The 23,481-nt window shown below is 52.6% G+C and overlaps 1 protein-coding gene across 1 annotated transcript in view; it reads right to left on the bottom strand.

The window, feature by feature from the left end:
• ASTN1 (astrotactin 1) overlaps nucleotides 1-23,481 on the bottom strand; it is a 54,890-nt gene that overhangs the window by 9,002 nt on the left and 22,407 nt on the right. The window contains exons 3-21 of the mRNA XM_053984957.1: nucleotides 21,820-22,213; nucleotides 20,901-21,047; nucleotides 20,345-20,452; nucleotides 19,167-19,316; nucleotides 18,193-18,360; nucleotides 17,513-17,597; nucleotides 10,287-10,361; nucleotides 9,668-9,805; nucleotides 9,213-9,363; nucleotides 8,345-8,511; nucleotides 7,977-8,171; nucleotides 7,540-7,667; nucleotides 4,784-4,888; nucleotides 4,417-4,605; nucleotides 1,748-2,016; nucleotides 1,361-1,494; nucleotides 841-992; nucleotides 372-507; nucleotides 153-253 (exon numbers count right to left, since the gene is read on the bottom strand). Of these exons, the coding sequence (XP_053840932.1) occupies nucleotides 153-253; nucleotides 372-507; nucleotides 841-992; nucleotides 1,361-1,494; nucleotides 1,748-2,016; nucleotides 4,417-4,605; nucleotides 4,784-4,888; nucleotides 7,540-7,667; nucleotides 7,977-8,171; nucleotides 8,345-8,511; nucleotides 9,213-9,363; nucleotides 9,668-9,805; nucleotides 10,287-10,361; nucleotides 17,513-17,597; nucleotides 18,193-18,360; nucleotides 19,167-19,316; nucleotides 20,345-20,452; nucleotides 20,901-21,047; nucleotides 21,820-22,213 (2,992 nt within the window). The remainder of the gene's footprint in view (nucleotides 1-152; nucleotides 254-371; nucleotides 508-840; nucleotides 993-1,360; nucleotides 1,495-1,747; nucleotides 2,017-4,416; nucleotides 4,606-4,783; nucleotides 4,889-7,539; nucleotides 7,668-7,976; nucleotides 8,172-8,344; nucleotides 8,512-9,212; nucleotides 9,364-9,667; nucleotides 9,806-10,286; nucleotides 10,362-17,512; nucleotides 17,598-18,192; nucleotides 18,361-19,166; nucleotides 19,317-20,344; nucleotides 20,453-20,900; nucleotides 21,048-21,819; nucleotides 22,214-23,481) is intronic.

Genomic DNA, 23,481 nt, shown 5'->3' with positions numbered 1-23,481 from the left:
ATCTCAGCCCTCCACACCTTGTGGCAGCTCCTGGGCCACTATGGGTGAAGGAGATGTTAGAGCCAGGACACAAGACATGTACGGGAACATGCTGGAAGGGGGAACTCCCTCTGGTCCCAAGCATCACAGTCCAGCAGCTCCCTCCATCTCACCTTGAGCTTTCACATCATCTACCACAGGGCAGGGCGTCTTGACCGTCACATCACTCGACCTGGAACGTCTTCCTGTGTTGTCAACTCCCCAGAGCGTGAACCTGGATGAGAAGGGAAAAAAAACAAAGCTCTGGGCTCTCAAGGCCACATGGAAATACAGGCAGCATCAAACAGCATCAGGATGTCAGCACTGCCACAGGCACGGCACAGGGCACTCACATGTAGGTGGTGTCGGGCTCCAAGCAGCGGATGATGAGGGAGATGGTGGAGGAGAGTCTGTCGGGCACTTGGGCTGGCATGGCACAGGGGGACTTGGCACCAGAGATGATGTCATCCACGAAGCTCAGCACCGTCTCTAGGGAGAGAGGGGAGGATGTGCCACTGGTGATGGCACAGCTGTCCCTGGGGCTGCGGAGAGCCTGTGCCTGCTGCCACACTGCCTGGTGCCAAGGGGGACCAAGGCTAACGCATGAAGTTTGTATAAAGTGGGACCCACTGCTTTTCCAGAAAAGTTCATCCCTGTGGAATGGAGCTGCCCCTTTCTCCTGCATGGTGGGTAGAAGGGCTGCTCTCTCTTCCACAGGGTATTTGATTTGTTGCAGCATCCCCTTGCAAAGACAAAGGCAGAGGCTCTCTTTTAACATCTCCATCCCACTCTCCTTAGAGAACCAGTGGAGTCCCCACTCACCTGTCTCCACCTTGGAGTGGTCCATTCTGTCGGTGACTTTCTCTTGACGGAGGAGGTAGTCCACAATCTGCACCCCAATGGGGGGCTCCGAGTGGTCCCACTCCAGTACCACCAGTGTGCTGCTGGGCTCATGTACAGTGGAGAGGTGCAGGCTGGGGGACAGTTTTTGCATTACTCTCTCACAACAAAAGGGATTCAAAGCCATTAACTCACAGGAGACAGTAACCTCAGGAGAGAAATTACTCCCCCTCCCTTTTCCCTCCTGGCTCTGGGCATGTTGGTCCAAAGGACTCATTCCCTAGGGTTGCTTTACCAGCATGGATCCACAACCAGCTCCTCAGTCCTCAGTTGAACTCAGAAAAGACACTGCAACTCTGTACTCTCAATTCCCAGGTCACCCATCAGTTTGCAAACCTGTCCCCTAAAGGCACAAAGCCCCACCACCTCCTGCCACCACACTGTTGGCCACCGCCACCTCTTCACAGACCCATCACAGCAAAAAGCCAGGCTGGGCACCTACATTGGGTGTGGGAGAGGTGCACAGGTGGGCAGCCCGTCAGCCCCAAAGGCACTCGAGTCACAGCGGCACCAGTCCTCAATGACATCCCCACTGCCCGAGCACCACAGCAAGCTCATGGTGGCCTCCTGCAGGAGCTGGGAGAGAGGAGAAGGGGTTGAACATCAGGCAGATAAGCTCCCGTCCCACCACCACTTGTACCAGTGTTCATCCATCCCCTGGTGGATTCAGCACAGTCCATCCAGCCTGGAGAGCAGGGCTGGCCAATGGACAAGGGCTGCCACAAGCTGGACATGATGCTATCTGGGCAAGCTGCCTTCAAAGACAGCCACAATGCAGTCCTGCCACCCCTCCTGCCCACTCCATCGCCCCCAGCACGTGGCTCCTCACCCGCTGGGTCTGGTTGTTGGTGACCAGCTCGTAGAGGGGGGCCGCTTTGGTGACCTCCAGCAGGATGGGCTCGGCTGGCACGTCGGGGCTGGAGGCGACGTGGCAGAGCGGGCAGGAGGAGGGGCAGCGCCCGCGGCTCTGGCACTCCATCCGGACGCCGGCGGCCATGCGCTTGGTGCCAGACTCGGAGAGGCTGGCGATGTACTCAGGGAATGTCAGCACCTTGGGGTCCCGCTCCCGCTCCTCTGACTCATCTGAGGGGGAATTGCCTGGAGAAGGGGAGAAAAAGTGACACCAGCATGGGCTCCAAGCCATTGGTAGTGGATGTGTGAGGGGATAGAGCTCTGCCTTCCACCCAGGAGAGAGGCAGTGTTTCCAAAGAGCCCCCTGTATCCTTTTGCTCTGTAGGGATTAAATACTTACTGGTCTTCAGAGGAGGAATCAGGACTAAAAAGCCCACCCTGGCCTCTGTGATTGCAGGTCCTCTGGTCTCCCCGTGCCTCAGTTTCCCCAGCCCCATCCCTACACCTGGACTGGGACAGTGCACCCTTACAGCAGGTCCCCACGAGAGGGAGCCTCTTTCATGTGGCTGGAGATTCCTGGAGGACCTGCCTGGGCACTTCACGTCACACTGACTCCCCAACAGAGACCCCTGCCAAACCACTCTTCTGCAAAAGCCTTCCTGGCCCTACATAGCAGGAAATATTTTGGCACGAGAGGAACAGTCCTTGCACAAAAGTCAAAAAGGTAAAATCTGCCCATCACTGCTGTGCTCTGGGTAGCATCACCCTGCCATGGCAAGCCCTGCCACGAAGGGGAACAGTGCTTTTCACACAAAATCCCTGCCAAAGGATGCCCCTGGATTTATACAGAAGAAAGAGGGGCCTAAAGGGACCATTGAAGATGGTGGTGGGGTTGGAGGAAGCTGAAGGACGATCAGGCAAAGCCTCACCCCCAGGCCAGGCTCAGGCCAACGTTAGTGGTGACTTGGTACGGACTGGCTGCTGTGGGCAGCCACCATGGACCACATCCATGACTCAATAGGAAAATCTCCCTATAGCAAAGATTTGTGGAGAAATGATGGGCCAGCACTAGCCCATCCTTGAGACTCCTGCAAAGAAAACAAGGCTGTTAAAACAAAACCTGGGGTACAAAAGTGTTGCTCTGCTCCCCCAGGAAGCTGGAGATGGATCACTTTAGACTGGCTGTGAATTGCAGCTTAGCAGGCACTGAGGAAAAGCAGAGCAGCCAGGGAATGATTTGTCTCTTGCAATTTCTCAATCGATATCCAGCCCCTGACGTTTGCAAACAAAAAGCAAAGGAGGGAAAGTGGCAGGTGCCAGAGTGAAACCTAAATGTGATACTGTGGGTGGAAAAAGCCTGCCAGACCTGAAAAGCCTCCAAGCACAAAAATCAAAGAGGAGGAAATTGCAGGAGAAAAAAAAAAAAAAAGAAGTACTTGCAATCAGGAGGTGCTACATCTGGAGACAGTCTACAGCCAAACAGCACCGGGTCTGTACTTTCCCAGGCGGGCTTGTGAAGGAGTCCAGGCTCCACGAGACCTGAGCCCACAGGATCCAGACTGAGGCTTTGAAAGAAGCCCTTCCCACACAAGAGCCCTAGGGATATAATAAATATCTCTGTGGCTAGGACACAGCAAGAGCAGCATCATAGGCTGGTGCCAATACTGAGAATTATGAAGCTTCATGATGGAAATTATGCGTCTGTTGTGGCGCCTGTGAGCTCCAAGCTCACACTGCCTGCACCTGGGAATTCCTGGGCAGGAGCAGCAAACCAAGGTCATCTAAAAAGCAGCAGCTCTGCTCAGCATTCCCCATGCCCAGGCCTGGGAGCTGGCTCTTGTTTGCTGCCCAAGTCTGGATGCTGCAACCCACTATCCCCAGCACAGGCAGGAAAACGCCTACAGGCAGCTTTGCTGAGGCCAGCACAAGAGATCCCAGAATCATAGAATATGAGAATAGTTTGGAATGGGAGGGACAATAAAGACCATCTCATTCCAGTCTCCTGCATGGGCAGGGACACCCTCCACTAGACCAAGTTGCCACAATCCTGAGGACAGATGGCAGCAGGCAGGAGTTAGGCTGCCTCAGCTTTTGTAAAGCTGCCATTCAAAGCGGGCATGACCTTTTCCACTGGGGATCCATCACAGCTCACTGCAGCCAGGGCACTGAAGGGGATGCAGCAGAGCCAGATGCCCTGTGCACCATGATGAACCTCCCAGCTCCTAACTGGTTCCCAGGCATTAAAAGCATTCTCCCCAGGAGAAGGAAACACACTGGAGGGAGAAAAGTCTGGCTGTGGGATGCAAGTGGAAGAGAGTAGATATGGCAGAGACAAAAGGAAGGAAGGAGTAAGATTAAAGACAACAGTTAAGTCCAGAATGAGGCAGGATGGCTTGGTGGGATGGGTGCACTTGTCTTTCCCTGGGGCTGTGGGAACTGATCTTTCTTTTCGGCCTAGACCAGTGCCTGCTGCAATCTATGGGAATCCTTTGCCTGGCTTCAAAGGGTATGAGAGCAGGGTGTGAGATGATGATGTGGGATGCGGTCCTGACACAGGCTGGGGACCCTCCAAAATGCAAAAAGCAAACCCTGCTTCCCGCTCCCATGGGGTGGCTGTGAGTTCCCTTCCCAAGGATAAGCTCCTACCTTTGCTGATGTCCTCATACTCCAGCCAGAGCTGCCGCTGGACCTGCCTGTTGGGATACCAGATGGAGCAGGACTCCTCAAAGCCGTACACTGCCTCTTGGATGTAGTGGTTGCCAAACTGGTCCAGCAGCGCCACAAAATCTCCACGGGAGGTGGCTCCATCCAGAGAGTGGAGTGCATTGCTGAAGGCTGGGAAAGAGATGGCGAGATGAGGTGGGCTCAGTTCCCAGAGCCCACCAAGCCCTTGCTACCTCCCTACACACTCGCAATGGCCAACCAGCCTTTGAGCCCATTACCTGCCAGCAGAAGGCTATGTCACCTCTTGCCATCCTTTCTCCCCTTATTCCCTGTGTCCCTGCACACTTACACTGGGAGATGGTCATCTGGTTGAGTCGGACATGGTACATGACAGACTGCACCTTCCAGTGCTGCAGGAGGGGGTACCCGGACACCTCGCTGAAGTTCACCATCCCTGCCAGAGAAAGGACACAGGGACTCAATGCCACTGCTGAGCAGTACCTCACCACGGGGATGGTTGTAGCCCTTCGTGCAGTGGGCAACACAGCCATCAAGGTGGGAAGAAGTCAGGGAAAAGGGTTCTGTTCACACCACATGCCCCCAGGGAGGCATTCAGAGCTGAGGGTCAGGTGGTCCTCAGCAATTAAAATGATGGCTTTGAAGGAGAGCACTTAGGCTTGTTTAATTTTGCCGTCCAGGCTCTGCACTGGAAGATAATGAGCCTCCTCCTGTACCCCCTCCTGCTTCCTTCCCAGTGCCCATTCCCAAGACATGCCCAGGTAGGCTAATTATGTCACTAATGAGAGCTGTGCTTTTTAATGAGCTGCTAGCAGGCCTGGGAACGGTCACCGTCATGCCACGTGTGCCCAAGTGCGACCGGCCAAGAGGCCCTGGGTCCCCTTTGGCTGGGACTGAGCTGAGTAGGCAGCAGATGGACTGGGAAATCGCTCACCTATGGATGCTAATGTTCCCTCAGGACATTATGGCAATGCTGGGGCTGAAGAGGACCCAGGGTTTGTCCTTCTCCTTCAAAGACATCCCGTTCTTCAGCCATTTAGCTGTGAGTTACAGTAGCCAGAAATTCACGGAGACCTGGGCTGGGTGGCCACTTACTCCTGCTTAAGGCACAAGGCAGCTCAGCTTCTATGAGCAGAGGGACAGAGAGGCCACTGAGCCTCAGACAAAGCCCCAGCAAGGGAACTGAAGGGTGCTCATGGCTCTGAATTTGGTGGCCAGAGCATCCCTAGAGTGCCACAGCAGGATGCTGGGACAGGCCACCTCCCCCCTCGCAGCTCCAGTGCTGCACAACCAGCGTGTCACGCCTCTGCTCGGCAGCGGAGCGGCAAATTCTGCTGCTGACAGGCACCCAGCAGGAGTTCAGGAGGATAACAGTGGGCATCCCCCCCTCTGTAACAAGACCTGAAGACAGAGTATAAGCAGGATAAGATCCTTTGCCTTCCAGCGCCTCTGTCTTCAGTGCTGGCTGCTGCCGACAGCTTCAAAGCCTTGCTCTTCCCTGCTAAGTGTTTATGCAAAAGCAGCCCTTCCTTACTCAGCAGCTCTGCCTCTCGTGTATTCACAGCAATATCCAAGCTTCTGACAAGCAGAGAATATTTTACTTCTTTTCCTTTTTTTTTCCTAAATCAGCCACAAAGCCAGCAGAGAGTGGGAAATGAATAGGATCATTTACTGGCTTTTACCTCCCCAGCATAGTTGCCAGTGAAATCCCAGTCCCACTGACACTGCTGTGATGCTGAGGCTGTGGTGGCAGTGCCTTCCTTACATCCATGTAGCCATGTCACAGGCAGGAGAGCCCCACTGGGAGGCAGGTGTTCTCCAGCACCTCCAGGCAGGGTTGAGTGTCCTCAGGGAAGCAAGAGTGACCCACCCACCCAGCTCTCTTGGGGAAGCTCAGCCCCCCAAGACCCACCAGCACCCTCCTCCCTGCTGAATCTGCCTGCACCTTCACCCTGTCAGGGCAACCAGCATCCACCAGACCCTGGATACGGTCCATGGGGGCTCCCCAAAATCCTCCTGGAAGCTCTGCCAGACAAAGGGAACGCACAGGGTCTCCTATGAGACAAAAACACATTACTAGCCACATCCTGTGCTTAGTAGCTCCTGGATGTCAGGGCCATTTCAGCCAACAGTGTTGCAGTAAGGTGGAAAAATCATAGAGAAAGGCTTCATAAAATCAGGCCTGCTCTCCTGGAATCAGCGTTGTCAAGCTAGTACTCTGCAAGTTCCCATGTGAAAGCATAACAAACTATTCCTGCGTTAAAAAATTACTTGCACCTGCATAAACTGTTTTTGCACCATTAGACAGAAAAATGAAAACTATCTTTAACAAACAACTGTCCCTGCAAATAGACAGCAAGAGTCTGAGTGACCAGTCAATACAGGATAAAAACTTGTTACTAACCAGTAAAGTAATTGGCAAGAAAGCTACTGACCAATTGGAGTCCCACACGAGGTCTGTAAAACTGTATAAAAAGTTTACTTTTAAAAAGGACTTACATGAATAAAGAATGGCTTTTTTCCACCATGAAGAAAATGGAGTCCCGAGCGATTTATTCCCATAAACAGCAACAAACACCAGGGAAATAAAGGCTATTTATGAATACTGGCAACTTGGAAAAAAGGCAGATCCTTGAAGGCTGTCTAGGAACCCATGATAACCTATCACTCATGCACATGATGCTCTGGCACAGCAAACCAAAACATTTTGGTTTGGTGGCACTTGGTTTTGAATGCTTCACTATATCAGCAAAGAAATCAAAGGTAGTTGGAAAACCATTTTTGCCTTAAAAAAAAAAAAAATCCTTTTGCAAATGCCCCAAATATTTGATGGATGCTTGAGCTTTTACACTCCACAATTAATTTACAGCCTTTGCATTTTCTTAATTTTTAATGCCTTCCTCTTACTGGAAAAAGGAACCAACCTTCAGCTGCTGGTTCCTTTATGTGCAGCTGAGCACAGGGTGCTAATGCCACACTAGATATATCCTACGGTACATATATCCTGTGGGAGGTTAAGGTGCTGAAGCTGGACATGCTGGCAGCTGCCTCACTGGGAGAGACATGGATCCAGCTGGACTCACTCACCAGTGAGGAACTCAGGGTCGGGCGTGGGGTCAGAGAGCTCCTCTTGGCACTGGTTCTCCAAGGGGACCGTGGCCACCACCAGCCCATCCGGCAGCTGCTGCTCCAGGCCCCGGGCAAAGTTGTTCTGCCTGGAAGTCAATTGCAGAGAGAAGAGCAAGGTTGGAGGACAGCAGAAATGACTGCCAGCAAGTGACCCATCCCAAAAAAACACCTGGCACTTCTCCTTTCCTTCAGGAACAGATTAAAAAGATGTCTACTCTTGATGGAAAGTGTCAGATCCACCATCCTCACCAGCCCCTCCAGCTTCTGCAAAGCAAAGATGGATGGACCAGGCAGTCTGCTACAGTCCAGCCCCAGGCTCCTTCCCATGCCTTCCTCTTGGAGAGGATGGTGAGGTCTGACCCTGCTGGGGTCCCCTCCCCATGTCTGCAACTCACTTGAAGGTCCCTTTGAGCACCTGCCCCGGTGCCACCTCCTTGGAGTGGTTGTTGTAGCCGTAGAAGATCTCCCCGAAGAGTGTCTGGTTCATGGGCAGCTCGCGGGGCTCGCCGCAGTCGCTCGCCTCGGGGCACGACTCCGAGATCAGCTGGCACGATCGCCCATCTGCACCCAGCTTGTAGTCCTCAATGCACCTGGGAAGCCAGCACGGGGCCCACTGTCAGCTGCAGCCCCCCCAGCACTGGGGACACACACAAGGACAGAGGAGACCCCCTCCATCCCAATCCTACAAGCTCAGGGTGGCAGCAGCAATGGACAGCAGCACTTTGGGGGTGTCCACGTGGCCAAGGAGGTGATGGTCACTCACCCACAGAACATGAGGATGTTGTAGAGCAGGGGGTCTTCGGGCAGGGGGACCATCTGCTGCAGGCACAGCTGCTCACAGCCCCCGTTGAAGCCGTCGGAGCAGTCCACACCGACGTGACGGTCATAGCAGCCTGTGCCATCCTTCATGGGGCTCAGTCCTGTGGGGCACTAGAGAGGTGGGGGAAGCAGGAGGTGAAAACCCATGGGAAGGTATCTGTCTCTGGGACAGAGGTGGAGGGCAGGGCTCCAGCATTGCTCTCCACCAGAAACTGCAGCCTGAGCAGTGCTCAGGGGCTGCAGGAAGGACAGCAGCACCATCCACAGCTGCAGATATTCCTCCTGCACCAAAACCTCCTTGCAGCCCTCAGGAGTGTATCCCCTGAGGTGGGAGCCCTCCAAGCCATCCCCTACCAAGACAATGTGCTAGTATCAACCCCACTCTCCAGCAACCCAGCTCCAGTGACTGACAAAGCCGTGCTGCCCTTTCCACACCCACTTTCTGCCCCACACTCACAGCCTCTTCACCCCAATGCCCAGCTCTGGTGACACTGTAGCAGTGCACCCCAGCCCCACAGGCGCCCTGTTTTGGGGCAGAGCAGCTGTGGTGGTGACAGGGCACACACATGAGTGATCTGGAGCCTCCCACAGGGCCAACAAACAGATGGACTCTTACTGCCTCCTCTGTGTGTGTGTGTGTGTGTGTGTGCACCCAGCAACAGAGGACATGCCAGCCCAAAAATATCTTCCTGCTATAAAATCAACCTCAAAATATCCACCCCGAAGGGACAGTAAGGGAGGAAGGATTCCCTTTGTGGCCTCCCCTTCCTTGCTCACACCAAGGGAGATTTCAAGTCCCAGGGGTCACGCACCACACAGCCCGTGGAGTCCAGCTTGCGGTCCGAGATGCAGCGGAAATTCTTGCTGCAGCCCCCGTTGTCCCGGGAGCAGTCACGAACGGGGCCGAAGGAGTCAAGAAGGACCTCCAGGCTGTCGAAGGAGGACGAGGTCATCAGCTCTTCCCTGCGAGGAGAAGGAAGAGGAGATGTGTCACTGCTTCCAAGAGATGTTGTGGACGCATGCGTGGCTGCTGCGTGGGTTTTTCCAGAGCTCAGGCTTTCCTCGGGCTGACAGTGAACTGGATGGCAGCCAAGCTTTTAGAAGGATGCAGGAGCTACTGAGATGAGGAGGAACACTGCCAAAGGCAGGACTAAAAAGGGGCAGGTTAATGGTTGCACTAATCTCCACCTGCAAAACATGGGATGGGGACCCCAGCTCTGTTTGCTGAAGCCCCTCCTGAGCTCCCTCACCCTGCCATGGCACCTACCTGACCTCCACTGCATCCTCCATCACTGTCATGTCAGTCTTGCACTTGGCTGAGGGGTTGATGGCCAGCTCAGCTGGTGGGATGACGAAGCTCTTGCTCAGGGGCAGCCACATGCCCTCCCCCAAGGTGTAGGTGAACCTGCCAGGGAGAGCAGCACAGGCTGGCACAGAGGGAAAAGCTGATCCTGGAAGGATGTCTCCACCCAAATCCAAGCCCTTGAGCCTCCCTGCTCATCCTGCAAGGATGCCAGCCCAAAGTAAGGTGTGTGGGCAGGATAAAGTGGGGTGGCTCCTCCAAATACATCCAATGATTCCCAAAAATTGCATGTAACTTAAGTAATTAAAAAAAAAAAAAGAGGGCACTTTCATTTTCCATAGAAACCTTCCTTCAGAGCCTAAAACTCACTCTCACCATGGACTAGGAGGAGGAACTGACTGCTGGGTATCCAGCATCCACATGACAGCTGCAGGGGGATCTTCCCAGCCATGCTTGCATGTCCCCAGGAGGTGGCACAGGACAGCTGTGCTCAGCCCTGCCAGCTGGGCTACCTGCATGCCTGCATGCCCTGAGTCATATTTAAGCCCCAAATTGTGCTGAGCAGGTTGCCTTCACCGCTTACCGAAAAATCTTGTCAGAAGGCTGCTCACCCAGCACCAAGTCAAAGCCACGCTGGAAGATGGTGTATGGCCAAGGCCTGGAAAAGAAACCCAGGAGCATCACACCAGCGTCGTGTCCCCACTGCTGCTCACAGCCCAAAATGCTTCACCTGCTCAGCCCCCAGCTCCCATGCAGAAGGGTTCTAGGGTAGGATGACTCCTAGGGCAGCCAGGACAACACAATAAAACAGCCTCAGATCTGAGATCTTAATTCTGAGGTCCCTACATCAGATTCTCATCCCAGCTCCAACCTGCCAATAGGCCAGTGGTGTGTTGCATCTGTTCTTTTGGGGTTGGATGCACTCCAGCCATCCTCACATCCCTTCATGCTCAGTACCACCTGCCTGGTCCTGTTTTAGGGATTTGCTTCACAGCTATTGAATTGCAAAAAGAAAACCAAACCACAGCTGGACCCTTTCTCTGTGAGGCTTTTGCCAAACAGCACATCAAGTCGGGGACCCCATTTTCACCATCTGCCTTATTAACACCCTTTCACTGTTCCAGGAGGGGGAGCTTTGCAAAGTGGGCTGGAAGACAAGGCGGAAGCGTGGAACCAAGCAGGAGGCTGGAGAGCTGGTCCATCCCTGCTGTTGTAGATAGCACAGGGTGATGAGTGATGAGCCACTAAGATTTGGAGGCTGGTGCCTTTCAGTGGGACACCCATGGCCATGGCACCTTTGGGACACGAACCCCCAGCAGCACAGCCCTGTCTCACCACTTGCAGAGTGAGACAGACAAGATACCCAGCCATGCTGGGCTTTGAATGAGGCAACATGAACCCCATTCCCAAACCCTAAAACTCCAAATCCCGTTTGCAAGAGCTCAGAGCTGAGGAGAGATTTTCCATCCCATCGCATCACTGCTGCTAAAATTCAGAGTCAAGAGTGTCAGGTGCCAGCGACAAGCCCAGGGATCTTCTCTCAAGGCAATTACAGCTCTCCTGCACAAGCAGTTTAATTTCGAATCTGAAGTTATTTCAGCAAGGACAATAATAATAATAATAATAATAATAATAATAATACAAAAATCCTGACAGCAGGATTACAGCATTCCTTTGCTGGGATACAATGCCGTTTTCCTGTCTGGTCAGCTGGGAGCCGAGGATTACATTCAGCCCACAATCGGATTGCCTTGAATGAGGTCAGCTTCACCCAGAAAGAGATGTGCTCCTTGTGTCTCACCAGCACCTTGAATGCTTCACTCCCCCACCTTCCAGTGCTCCCGCAGATGGGTTTTATTCTTGCTTCTGAGAAGCACGTCAGGCTGGGAACAAAGGCAGAGTCTGTATAGAAGCGAGGCATTGTTCCCCATCAACTCAGGTGGAAAAGTGGTTGTGGAGAGCTGCTCTTGGCTTGCAGCAGAGCTCAGTGCTGGGCCAGGTGCTATAGAAGCCAGACCTCTGCCTGGTGGCACATGTATGAGCCCATGGATGCCAACACACCCAGGACGTGGAGCCAGTGTATTTGGACCCACCTGGGAGATTAAAATCAGCACCCAAGCCATGTTACGTCCACCTAGGATGCAATTTCCAAATGTGGCTAAAATTCCTGCAATCGTAGAGTCCCAGAATGGCCAGGGTTGGAAGGGGCTTTAAAGATCATCTCATTCTACCCCTCTTCCACTAGACCAGTTTGCTCCAAGCTCCATCCACCCTGGCCTTGAACACTTCTATGGATGGGGCAGCTATAGTTTCTCAACCTGTGCCAGAGCCTCACCACCCTCATAGTGAAGAATTTCATCCTAATATCTAATCAAACCTGCCTTCTGACAGTTTGAACCCATTACCCCTGGTCCTTGTAAAAAGTTATGATGGCTTTGATCCAGGAAAGACGTTTCTGTACTCCAGGAAGGGAGATGTGTGGCATCTCCTCAGCCTGCCACACTTTTCCCTTACTGGGGGCCAAAAAAAAGCCCCTTAAATGCAATGTTCAGCCTTTAGCTACATCCCTACGTGGCAAGGGAGAGTCAGGGTTGCATGGCCTTCAGAGCTTACAAAGAAAAGTGGGAATGATCAGCAGCTCTGCATCTGATCAGGTTGGATTAAATGGGCCAGAAATGACAGCTCTCAGCTTCTTGCAAGCCCTGGCACTCAGGTAAGCATCTGAAACAACAAAATGGGGAATTACCAGGGCACCTGAGAACCAGCAAATTCCCCACACTCAGCCAGCAAGTTCCCAAGGCCAAAGTGCTGCCAGTGGATCCCCAGGACAATCTTAAGCCTCTCAGCTTTTCTAGATGGACCATTATCTGGATGCTTTGCTCCACATCTGGGCTTGAGTGGAAGCTCACAAAACACCGGCTAAGCCCTCCAAACCTGGCACTGCTGGCAATGCTTTGAACCAGCTCAACAGGGCCCTGCTTAAATTGCTTAAATGCTTAAATTGCAGCCCCTAGGGGATGAGGCCAGACTGACTTGTAGCATCAAGAACTGTGCTCCAGCTTGTCCCCGCTGCCTGCAAAACTCTTCCAGACAAGATGGGCGGGGTGAGGAATAAGCCCAGAGCTGGCAGGATGTGAGCACCACAAGCTAACCTGGAGCAGCTGGGTTGAGGAGAGCTGGCAAGAGGCTGGAGGGGCTGCAGAGAGGGTCTCTGCAGAAGGCACAAGAAGTTGCTGCAGGGGAGTGTGACTGAAATGTCACTGGAGGAGAAAGTGGTTACACGCTGGAATAGGTGACTTCACATCTGACTCCCTGAGCTCCTGTGCTTTTCAGGGTTTCCAACCAGTGCACAGCACAAGGATGGCCATGCCAGGGTGAGCAGACCAGAGCACCCCCACAGCACCTGCTGCACCCCAGGACTCATGAAGGCCCAGAACCACCCTGATGGCAGAAGAGCAGAGAGAAGATGGCACCGGGGCATCGAGTGACATCGCCAATGCCCATGGCAGCTCCTCCCCAACTTCACTTTGCTTTGCAACAGCTCTGCTTGTGTTTCAGCTGCTGATGCCTCTCCCCTTCCCAGCCCCTCCCGCCCCTCCCACCCTGCCATCCCTTGCAAGCAGCTCTTCATTAAAAATGCTAATGCTGGCACTTTCTCCCTGGGCTGCCCATAAATCTAGCAGGAGAATGAGGCAGGAGGAGGAGGTGGATGGGTGGTTTAGTGAAAGGATCTGAAAGAACCAGGAGCTTTTTATCAGGCTTCAGCTTGCAAGGCAGAGGCACACAGCAGGGTATGGAGAGAGGCAAGGAAAAAAAGAATATATAGAAAAAAGGGTGCGGGGAGAAAAAGAGAGAGAAAAATAAAGGCTTTAAGCAGGAAAAGTGCTGTACTTGTCACTTCAGTGTGTCCCTCACTCTTCTGTGGGATGGGGATGGGATAAGAGGAGCAGGTGCACTGCCAGGATGGGGATATCATGTGTGGAAGAGGCGGGATGGGGAGGGGAGGGGAGCTGGGTGAGCAGGGCACAGGCTGGTGCACTAATTCGGGTCCTGGAAAAAAACATCTGCAAGGCTGCGGGTGGGGAGCAAGACTGGGGTGGGACAGTTTCCCAACAGTTACAGCAGGATGAGAGCACCCAGCCTGACATGTTCACCATATCACCTTAAACTGCCTTAAAACCTCCCCAGGCCAGGGTGAAGCCCATTACAAGTTGAAAGAGCACATTGATAAAGACTCCTTAAATGCAGAGCACCTCAAATCCCATCGGGGGAGGCTGAAAAGTGCAAGGTGGGGAGGGGAAAGCCACGTGCAAGATGGATCTGAGGGCTGGGATGAAAAAGTACAAATGCAGGCAGGTAACAGTTTATTAACTGAAGACAGAATGTGCTGATTTGATTTTTGGCCAAGTTATCCCACAAAAAGAATTGCAGAAATTTGGTCTGATGAGCAAAGATGAAGTGTGGCTGGTAGGATTGCTAGAAACTGCATCCTACTCAGGGAACATTAGAGTAAGATTCGAAAAGCAACTAATTAACAATGCATATCAAAGCAGGGAGACAGACTGTGAGCACACAAACAGCACCAGACAGATTTGTTTAAAACAGGCGAAGATCAGCACACACACACCAAAAAAAAAAAAAAAAAAAAGTAGCTGATCAAATGTATCTGCTATCCATGATCAAAAACATCTGAGTTTTTGAAAAACTGAAGATTTAGGGTCCGGACATATTGGGTAAAAGAAGCAGTGTGGAGGTGTGGATCTCAGTCTGGTACCCAAAATACACACAACACAAAAAGCTTCTCACTGCCATCACCAATAAAGTACAAAGATGAGCTCGCCTTTATGAGCAAAATTAGATGCTACTGAGTGAACAGACACCAAGACAACTTGTCATCACTGTAAATAAAAACAAACCAAGGCAAAACTATCTAAACCAAAGGGCTGAAATGAATTTTCAGACAAAAAGGCCACCTGGGGAAAACAGAGGAGGTCATATCCAGAACACATCACTCCCATGTTTGCCAAGGGATTTGGCAAATCCTGCTTTGTTGACCAAGCGCCAGTGTGGTTTCTCTGGGGACTGACCCATGGCAGCAGCACATCACTCCAATATTGGAGGGTTCAGAGCGTATTAGACAAACAGTAGTCAGAAATGTTTCAGGCACAGCTGATCTCACCTTGAGATGGGGGGAGAGAGCAGAAGATTTGCAGACATCTCTTTCAGGTGAGCCTGCAGGCCACCTGCTTGGGCTGGAACTGGGAGTGAGCTGATAGGCCCAACAAAAGACAGCACAGCAGCTCAACCTCTACCCCAAAAAACATAAATACAAGCTTACAGCTGCAAGTTATTCAGTTAAACAGGCTCTGACAAGATGGTTCTCCTAGGCTAAAGAGACTTCATCAGTCATGACCTTGTGGAGGCCAAAAGGTCATGCAAAACCATCACAAGCCCTTCCAGGCAGAGCTGCACTAAGCAGCACCTGGACATCAGGAACAAATAGAAAAGGAAAAAAAACTCTCATTAAACACCAAGCTGCCCTCAGCATCACAATGCATAGTGTGAACATGCTTTCAAGAGCCCCTAAAAATAGTGGAAGCTGTGGGTAGGGATGGTGAAGAGTGGTTTCAGCTGCCACCATTTTATGAAACAAAAATCTGACAAGTTCAATGAAAAAAAACACAAAATGCAGTTTTGTTGCATTTTGTTGCAAGAGGCTTGAGGGAATTTTCTAAGGATGGTGACACTGCAGCATTGGAGCCTTCTCAAGAGCCCAGAGAAGGGCAGAAGGACTTTGACAACCCACCATGGTCTAAGGCTGTGTTGCACCTTGGGGAAAAAGAGAACTGCCAGGTTTCTCTGCCCCAAACAGAAAAATATTTTGAAAATGCTGCACATAATTTGTCATAGCCAACTCTGGTATAGAAGAAGAAACACAAGACAAGATGTATCCTGGCCAGGTATGACTCCTGTGGCAGGAGAAAAGGCAGAGAAAAGGCTCCTGTGGGAGCATCAGGCTGGAGATAGGTCTAAAAAAGCAGCCCCAAATCCCCCAGAGGAACAGGGGAGGTCCTGAGCACTTTTCAGGTGGGCATTGCTGACACCAAAGCTGGGTCAGGTGATGCAAACAGGTCCAGGGACTTCAGGCATGCATTGATGCTTCTTGCCCTTGGCTTCTCTCCTGCTTGTTACATCTATATTTTTTCCCAATTTACCTGAAAGCAGCATCTTTTTCTCCACTTTGCCTTAAGAAAGTGAAGCAGCTAAATCAGGAAAAAAGCTGGAGAAGAGCAGTGTGTGTGGAAGAAAAGTATGAAGCTGCAGACCCACACTCAGGAGCAAAGGAAAAGCAGAGGGTCAGGAAGTAAACATTTCTCCACAGTGCTTATCAATTTTTATCACTAGCTTCGATGGACAAAGTTATTTGCCAATTTGCTTTTTTGCAAGGTGGTGGGTCCAACACTGCTCTGATGGAGGCAGAGGCTGGCACCAAAACCATACGTGGCCATGGGTGGCTGTGGGCTCTTTCCAGCCCACCGTGAGACACTCCTAAACACAACACCTCCCAAAACAGGCAAACCCTGGCATGGGAATAATCTCCCCCACACCCCAGCCCATCACTCACTGCCTCTTATGAGATTGCACAGAGGAGCTGGGGACATTCCTCTTGGACACTGGCCCCTGGGGACAAACAGGACAAGGAGCTGTATTTCTGCCTGTATTTTCCCACCCCTCACAGAGGTTTGGGGACCATCACCACACCCCATAGCACATCCCCAGCGTGGGGCCACCTGTGCCACGAACATCACCCCAGCTCAGGGCACCCAGAGCAACAACTTGTCTAACACAGCTGGTGCTCCACGCTGTGTTCAGTTGCTAAATGGCCTTTAAAATGATAAAAAACAGAGAGGGGGCTGGAGATGGAGCAGCAGTGCTCTCCCCAGGGCCCCAGCTCAAAGGGACACAGCGGGGCTGCGCTGGCACCGACAGCCCCCCACCGCTGCCAGCCCCCGGCGCAGCGACATGGCAGGGGGGACGCCAAGCCCAGCCTTTGATGATTTTTCTCTTCCCACTGTGAAGACTAATAACTTCAGAGAGGGCATCCTGACACGTGCAGGGCTACCACCGATCCAGCTGCGGCGTAATGAGAAAAGGGGGGAAAACGAGGGTTTGGAGGTGCCGATGCATGTGGGACCTCTGAATTTGGGGATGCCTTGGCTTTCTGCACACCACCTCCAGCCATTCCTGGGAGGCCCCAGCTGCACGTCACAGACCCACGACTGTTGAGGGACAGATGGAGCACCCCCTTGAGGGTCTCAGAGAGATGGGAACTTTTGGAATCCACCACCAAATTGCTGCTGAAACATCAGAAAAATTTCCTTTACCACCTCCAGGTGTGTAAAGCTTGGAGCAGATGGTGACTCCTCTGTTCCCTCAGCCACAGTATCAAAGCATTTAATTTTCCCAGTTTTCAGTGGGGACCTCAGCCCTCCTCTGATGCCTCACACACCCAAAACGAAAGCTCCACAAAGCGCAGGATGCCCAAGATAGTGCACACAAGGGCGGGAGGAACAACCTCGATCTTCTCCAGGGGGTGTTTACTCTGAAATTTGACAATGGCCTCTTGTACCTCATCCCTGATTATTTCAAAGAACAGAAATCCTCACCTCCCGCAGACCCGCTGCAGAGCCCAGCCGTGTGCTGACCTTACAATTCACCGAAGTGCCTCTAACTCTGCTAGCCCAGAAGTTCCCACAGCTGTGGAAGCCCAGCAGCTCATGTGAGGACACTCCAAGCCTGGGCACTCACCCCTGGTTCGTTCCCCACTCGTTCCGGATGCAGAGATGTTTGTGCACAGGGTCCTTCATATAACCTTCATAGCAGAGACATTCCCCTGTTGAGACAGGGACATCAGGAACATGGGAGAACACACATGGGAAGGCTTTCCATGTGCTTCCCTGCCAAGTGCAGCCTGCAGCCACACCAGGACACCCAGCAGCTCCCTGTTGTACCAGAAGAAGGTGAGAAAGCACCTTCCCACCACAGATGGGTTGGGGGAGGCAGAGGTGAACTCACAAACCTGCCCCTGTCTCCACAGGCCCCCAGCTGGGTAATAATTTGCTTTGACTCCCTGATTGCAGAAGGCTGATCAATTGCTTTATTATATCATCCTATGCTATATTATGCTATACTTATTAAGAAACCCAGTAACCCTTCCAGCCAGTCCAGTACAGCTTTGACCTAAATTGGTCAATCAATCCAAACACCATCCAGTGTCTAATTAAGAAATCACTTTTTGGTAAACAAATCTCCATGACACATTCCACACGTGCACAACAGCAGGTGCAACAAGTGGAGATAAGAATTGTTTCTCATTCTTTTCTCTGATCTTCTCACAGCCTTCCCTGGGAAAATGCCCAGGAAAGTCTGTGCCTACTCTCTGTGGCCAGAGAGCTGCTGCCACACACCCCAGACTCAGGAACACTCACCAGTCTCAGGGTCACACTGGTGCTCACAGGGGTCGAGGAGGCGCCGGGCGCAGAGGTCCAGGGCCCAGGGCCCACTGGAGTTTTGCTGGGAGAAGAGGATGACCTGTGCTGGGTTCAGCCAGTCACTGGCATCCAGCTGGCTCCCCTCCAGCAGAATGAACCGGCTTCCTGCCAGCGAGACAAGGGGAGTCAGTGACAGCAACCTGCTGCTGTACCCTCCATCCTGTGATGGTGCCCTGCATCCCATCCATCCCGTGATGTTTGCCCCCCATCCTGTGATGGATCCCTCCATCCCCCTGCCCATTCACTCCATCCTGAGAAAGTACCCTCTGTCCCAGAATAGTCCCCCTGTGCCACAAGGAATCCTCTGTCCTGTGCCCACCCTGTCTGCCATATGACAGCCCCCGCCCCACTCCATACCTCTCTTCTCTATCCCATGACAGCTCTTTCTCTCCTGTGCCTTTCCTCTCTGTCCCACAGCAGCCATCACCATCCCACACCCCTCCCGTTGGTCCCACACTGAGGTCTGATCCCTCTGTCCCACCATGTCCTCCATCCTGTCATGGTCCATTTAATCCCATATGCGTTCCCCTCCAACCCACAATAATCTCCTTGGCCCTGTGCCCGTCCCTCCATCCTGCAGCAAGCCCTGTGTCCCACAACAGCCATCATCACCCTGTGTCTGTCTCTTCTGTCCTGTGCCTATCCCCTCCATCCTCTAGCACTCCATCTCTTGCTCCCAACATGGTACCCCCCATCTCACACCAGTCCCTTCTGTCATGGACCCATCTTCTGCATCCCCCTCTGTCTTTCCCCCCATCCCCACCCCCCATCCCATGCCCATTCCCTCTGTCCCACACTGGTGCCCTCCATCCACACCTGTCCCTCCTGTCTTGCACCCATCCTGTCCATCATTCCCCCTCTCCTCCATCAAACCCCACAGGAAGGGATGGGTCGGACCACAGCATGCTCACCGTCGGCGATCAGGTGCTCAGGGACATGGAGGGTGATCTTGACGACAAGGGGGCAGTTCATGTGGGAAGAGCACACCAGGCTGATGACACAGCTCGTCACACTGATGAGGGTCAACGTGGTCTTGTTCACAGGGCTTCGGGGGGACCCCACTGCAAAACACAGCAGCACAGTCAAACCCGACACCTGCAGCACCCAGGAAAATCTTCGAGTGCAGCCAGGGGACTTCAGGATGCAGAGACCCTGCCCAGACCCCTGGAAATCCAGCATCAATTGAATCAAATGGAATCACTTTGGACTTTGAAAAACATGAAGCAGCCTTTGCCATGGGACTCTCCATTCCTCTCTCCTGCTGTGACCAAAACCTTCCTGATCCCCCAGAGCCCTGGCTCTTCCACACCCTGCAGTGCAGCATGCTGAGAACTTTGCAGCAGCAGAGCTTTAAAGCAGAGCAGTGGTATTAGGAAAAAAGGTAAATGCAGTATCTTGATTTTCCCCACTCCTTCTTGGCACTTCATTCGGGTTAATTTTGTCATGACAACAGGCTCATTGATGCTCTTGAAAAAGCAATAGAGAACCCTAACTGCTCAGGGTATGCAGGTCTTTGACTTTTAATCTTTCAGCTGAAGAAACTGAGTGGAAAACAAACTGTCTGGAGACAAAGCCTGAATGAGCCTTCAGCATCAGCTGAAGGAGATGGCTCCCAGTCTTGCCATTCCCATAAAAACAAGGCATCATCCAGCAAACAAGGCTCAATGAGGGAAAACAGACACTAACTTTCCTCTTGGGAAGACGAACCCTCCCAAAGGGACAGAGCAGGGCAGTGGGGCAAGCCTCCTGCCTGGGGACTGAGGCTGCCCCCATCTTCTGGTGCACGTACAGCTGGTATGAGCACGGTGCTGAGCAGCAGCATGGGAAAACACGGGCCAGCCTTTGAAGCGTGTTACTCAGTAATATACACCAGTGCCCGTCAGGAGCCTCCAGCAAAACATCAGAATGTATTTCATCCTCTGCTGAGGAACTCCACCGGAGAGCAGCAGCAGCCTGCTGCGAACCAGGGACTGGTGCCTGCCTGCAGCAGCCGGGATTGCACTTGGGTTTCCATCTTTTTGCCAATGCAAGGTCTCCAAACCCAGAGAAGCAATGACAAATAAGGCAAGAGGGATGGCTCGTCACCCACCTCGGCTGCGCCTCCGGCTCCGCGAGGGGTCCGTGTAGAAGGTCAGCTGGGGATCGGTGTCTGCCTCTGTCCCCGAGTCCCCCTCGGGGTTGAGAAATGCTGAGCCAGCTGCAGGGGACACTGAGTGTAGTCATGGAGGGGTTGGCACCGTGCCACCCCAAACCTTGGCATCCTACACCACCCTTCAGGGAAAGCCTTGCACTACAGACCAGAAGCTCCATCTGCCAGGTGCAGCAGGGACAGCATCTGTTCCCCTTCCCAGCACACACAGGCAGACCCCCCCGCCACGTGTTACCTTGCAACTTTTCCCCATGGCTGTGCCAGTATCCTGTAGTATTTACTGGGGCAAACACCATCTGCATCTTTGTAACCAACCAGCCCAACATCACTTGCATCCTTGCAGGCACCACATGTTCTGTTTCTCCCCATCCAAACCCTCTTTCCCATGCTGTCTTCATGCTCTGGTCCTATTTCTCCATCCCAGGAGAGGGTGGGTGGCTGGAATGTGGGTGGGTGGAAGCCCAAGGCGCCCCATCCACCCCAGGGACCGCCCTACCTCGCGCTTTGTTATTGATGCGCTTGCGCTGGCTGCTGGAGGTGTGGGACAGCAGCGTGGCCTGCTGGTGGTTCGAGTCCACGGGGCTGGTGGCAATGATGTTGTCCTTGTACTTGTTCATCAGGGACAGCTTGGCGTTATCGCTCCCTGAGCAGGAAGAATTGAAGGCAAAATATTTCAGGGATGAAGACTTAAAAGGGAGGGAGGTGAGAGAAAGGTTTCCTTGGATCCATCTCCAAATCATCCTAAGGTGATCAAGGTGCTGAAGCCAATGAGCTGAGCTGCCCCCAAGGCACACTCATGAGCAGTTCAAATCCTGAAAAGGACTGGCACCTCCACCAAACTAGCCAAAAGCTGAGATTTAACACTCAGCCTCTCAGGGCACTCCTTCATATTCAGGAGAGCTTCAGGCACCACACCATGATCTTCCCAAATTATGTCTCAGTTGGGAAGGCTCTAGTTGGATAGCTCAATTAGTGATATGACCAAAGAACAGGTTTGTTATAAGCCTCAAAGAATCCCTGCTGGTGATCAGAAGGCAGTGTTAACTCCAAATCATACTGATGGCAAGTAAAAATTTGCTACTAAAAACCTCACCTGAAGAAGACAGCAGAAATCTGGGGATACAGAAGGGAAGTTTGGGGGTCACAATGGGATAGCATGGAGGGAACCCCATTCTGGTTCTCTGCCAGGCCACGGAAACCACTAAGCTGCATTGTCCCACCCACGTCCCACTCAGCAGGAACTGCCCTCCACTGGCTGCAAGGTCTCCCAGCAATGGACGTGCCTTCAGGGGACCACCAACATCTCACACCCAACGAAAACCCAGAGCAACAGGGAAAACACTCCAGGGAAAACACATGCATGGAACTGTGGAGAGAAGACAAGCCGGAAAGGACCCAGCTCAGCCCAAGCCCACCTGGTGTGAGGTCCATGCTGGCCTTCTCATTGCAGCCCTGCAGCGAGTCCAGCGTGCGGGTGACCTGGCTGGCGAAGTCCTCGCCGCCGTTCATGCACTCTCGCTGGAGGTGGTGCCGCAGGTCGGTGATGTCGTACTCGTAGCCATCCAGGATGGGCGTCTCGCGGATGCTGAGCGTGCCACTGGAGTTGTGGCCCTGCACGCGGGCGTTGCGCAGGCTCTCCCGCCCGTGGCCCCCGATCAGCACCGAGGGGATGTAGTGGATCTCGTTGGCCGCCTCGGCGCTGGCGCTCTTCTGGGGCTGCGGCACCCGGCGCCGCTTGCACCACCGCCGGCGGGTGTAGAGGATCATCACCAGGCAGAGGATGGAGAGCAGCAGGGCGATCATCCCTCCCTGCAGGTACAAGCAGGGATCAGCCAGGGACTGGCATCAGCCATCCCCTGGGACACAAACGCCCCAGGGATGCTCCAGGGTGGCCAAAGCAAAGGCGTTGGAGAGGGGAGCCCGATCACCAAGAGTCTGCTGGCACCAGGAGCACCCAGTGCTGCCCAAGAGCACCCAGCTGGAGCCTGCCTTGGGCTAGACCAGTTTTGAAGTCGCCACCGAGGCATGAAAAAGCAGCATTTAAAGCAAAGCATGTTTTGTTTCACTCTCCTGCCTTTGAAAACAGAGATCAGCTTTATTCCAGGCAAATGCTCCTACGGGCAACTTTTTCTGACCCATTTCCAACCGGTTTCAGTGCTGTCACTCTCAATCTTGGGAGATTTTCCCAGGGTATCTGGCAGAAATTGCAGCACAGATTAAAACAGATCAAGGCTTGAGACAGGCAGATGACTGAAGTGTTGTTTGGGGAACATGTTTGGGGAAAGAGGCTGAAAAAGCTCTGTCCCACAGGAATGGACCCCAAAACTGCACCTGGCCCTGCCATCCTGCCACTGTCCCCAGGATCACCCTCCTGCAAGACGTCACTGTACACAGATAGTGGGTGGTGAGATGAAAGCCCCGAACTGGCCCTTTATGCACAATCTGCCAAGAATAATAACAATAATAACAAGAAAAAGCATGTGGAGCCAGTTAAGAGCTCGGAGTCCATCCACAGCTCTGGTCTCACTCCTCTTTTCTATGCAACAGGTGATCATGAGAAAATAAAATAATAGTAATAATCTGCTCCATTAGGATAAAACATTAAGGGAATTATTGAATAAGAAGCAGGAGAGGCAGCTGGAAAACGAAGTTTAATGGCCATTACAGTTTAACCCACTTTCATTTCCAGAATAATGGAGCTGTGATGCACCCTCCCAGCCTCCTTCCCAACTTTCTTTAAAACCAAAAACCAAAAAAAAAAAAAAAAAAAAAAAAAAAAAAGAAAGAGGAAACAAACCAGCAGTCCTGCAGCCAGGAAGTCAGAAAATCCTGCTGGGGCTGAAAACTGGCCCTGGATCGTAGAAACCATAGAATCCTACAATGGTTTTGGTTGGTAGGGACCTTAAAGTTCACCTCATTTCAACACCCTTGCCAAAAGTAGAGACAAGCCCTGTCCAACCTGGCCTTGAACACTTCCAGAGATGGGGAAGCCACAGCTTCTCCAGGCCACCTGTGCCAGGGCCTCAGGGAAGAAGTTCTTCCCAATATCTAATCTCTGTATCAGTCTAATTCCATCA

The sequence above is a fragment of the Vidua macroura genome, chromosome 9 (assembly GCF_024509145.1).
Source record: "Vidua macroura isolate BioBank_ID:100142 chromosome 9, ASM2450914v1, whole genome shotgun sequence".
In the NCBI taxonomy this organism is placed as follows: Eukaryota; Metazoa; Chordata; class Aves; order Passeriformes; family Viduidae; genus Vidua; species Vidua macroura.
This window is presented reverse-complemented; position numbering and strand designations above follow the sequence as displayed.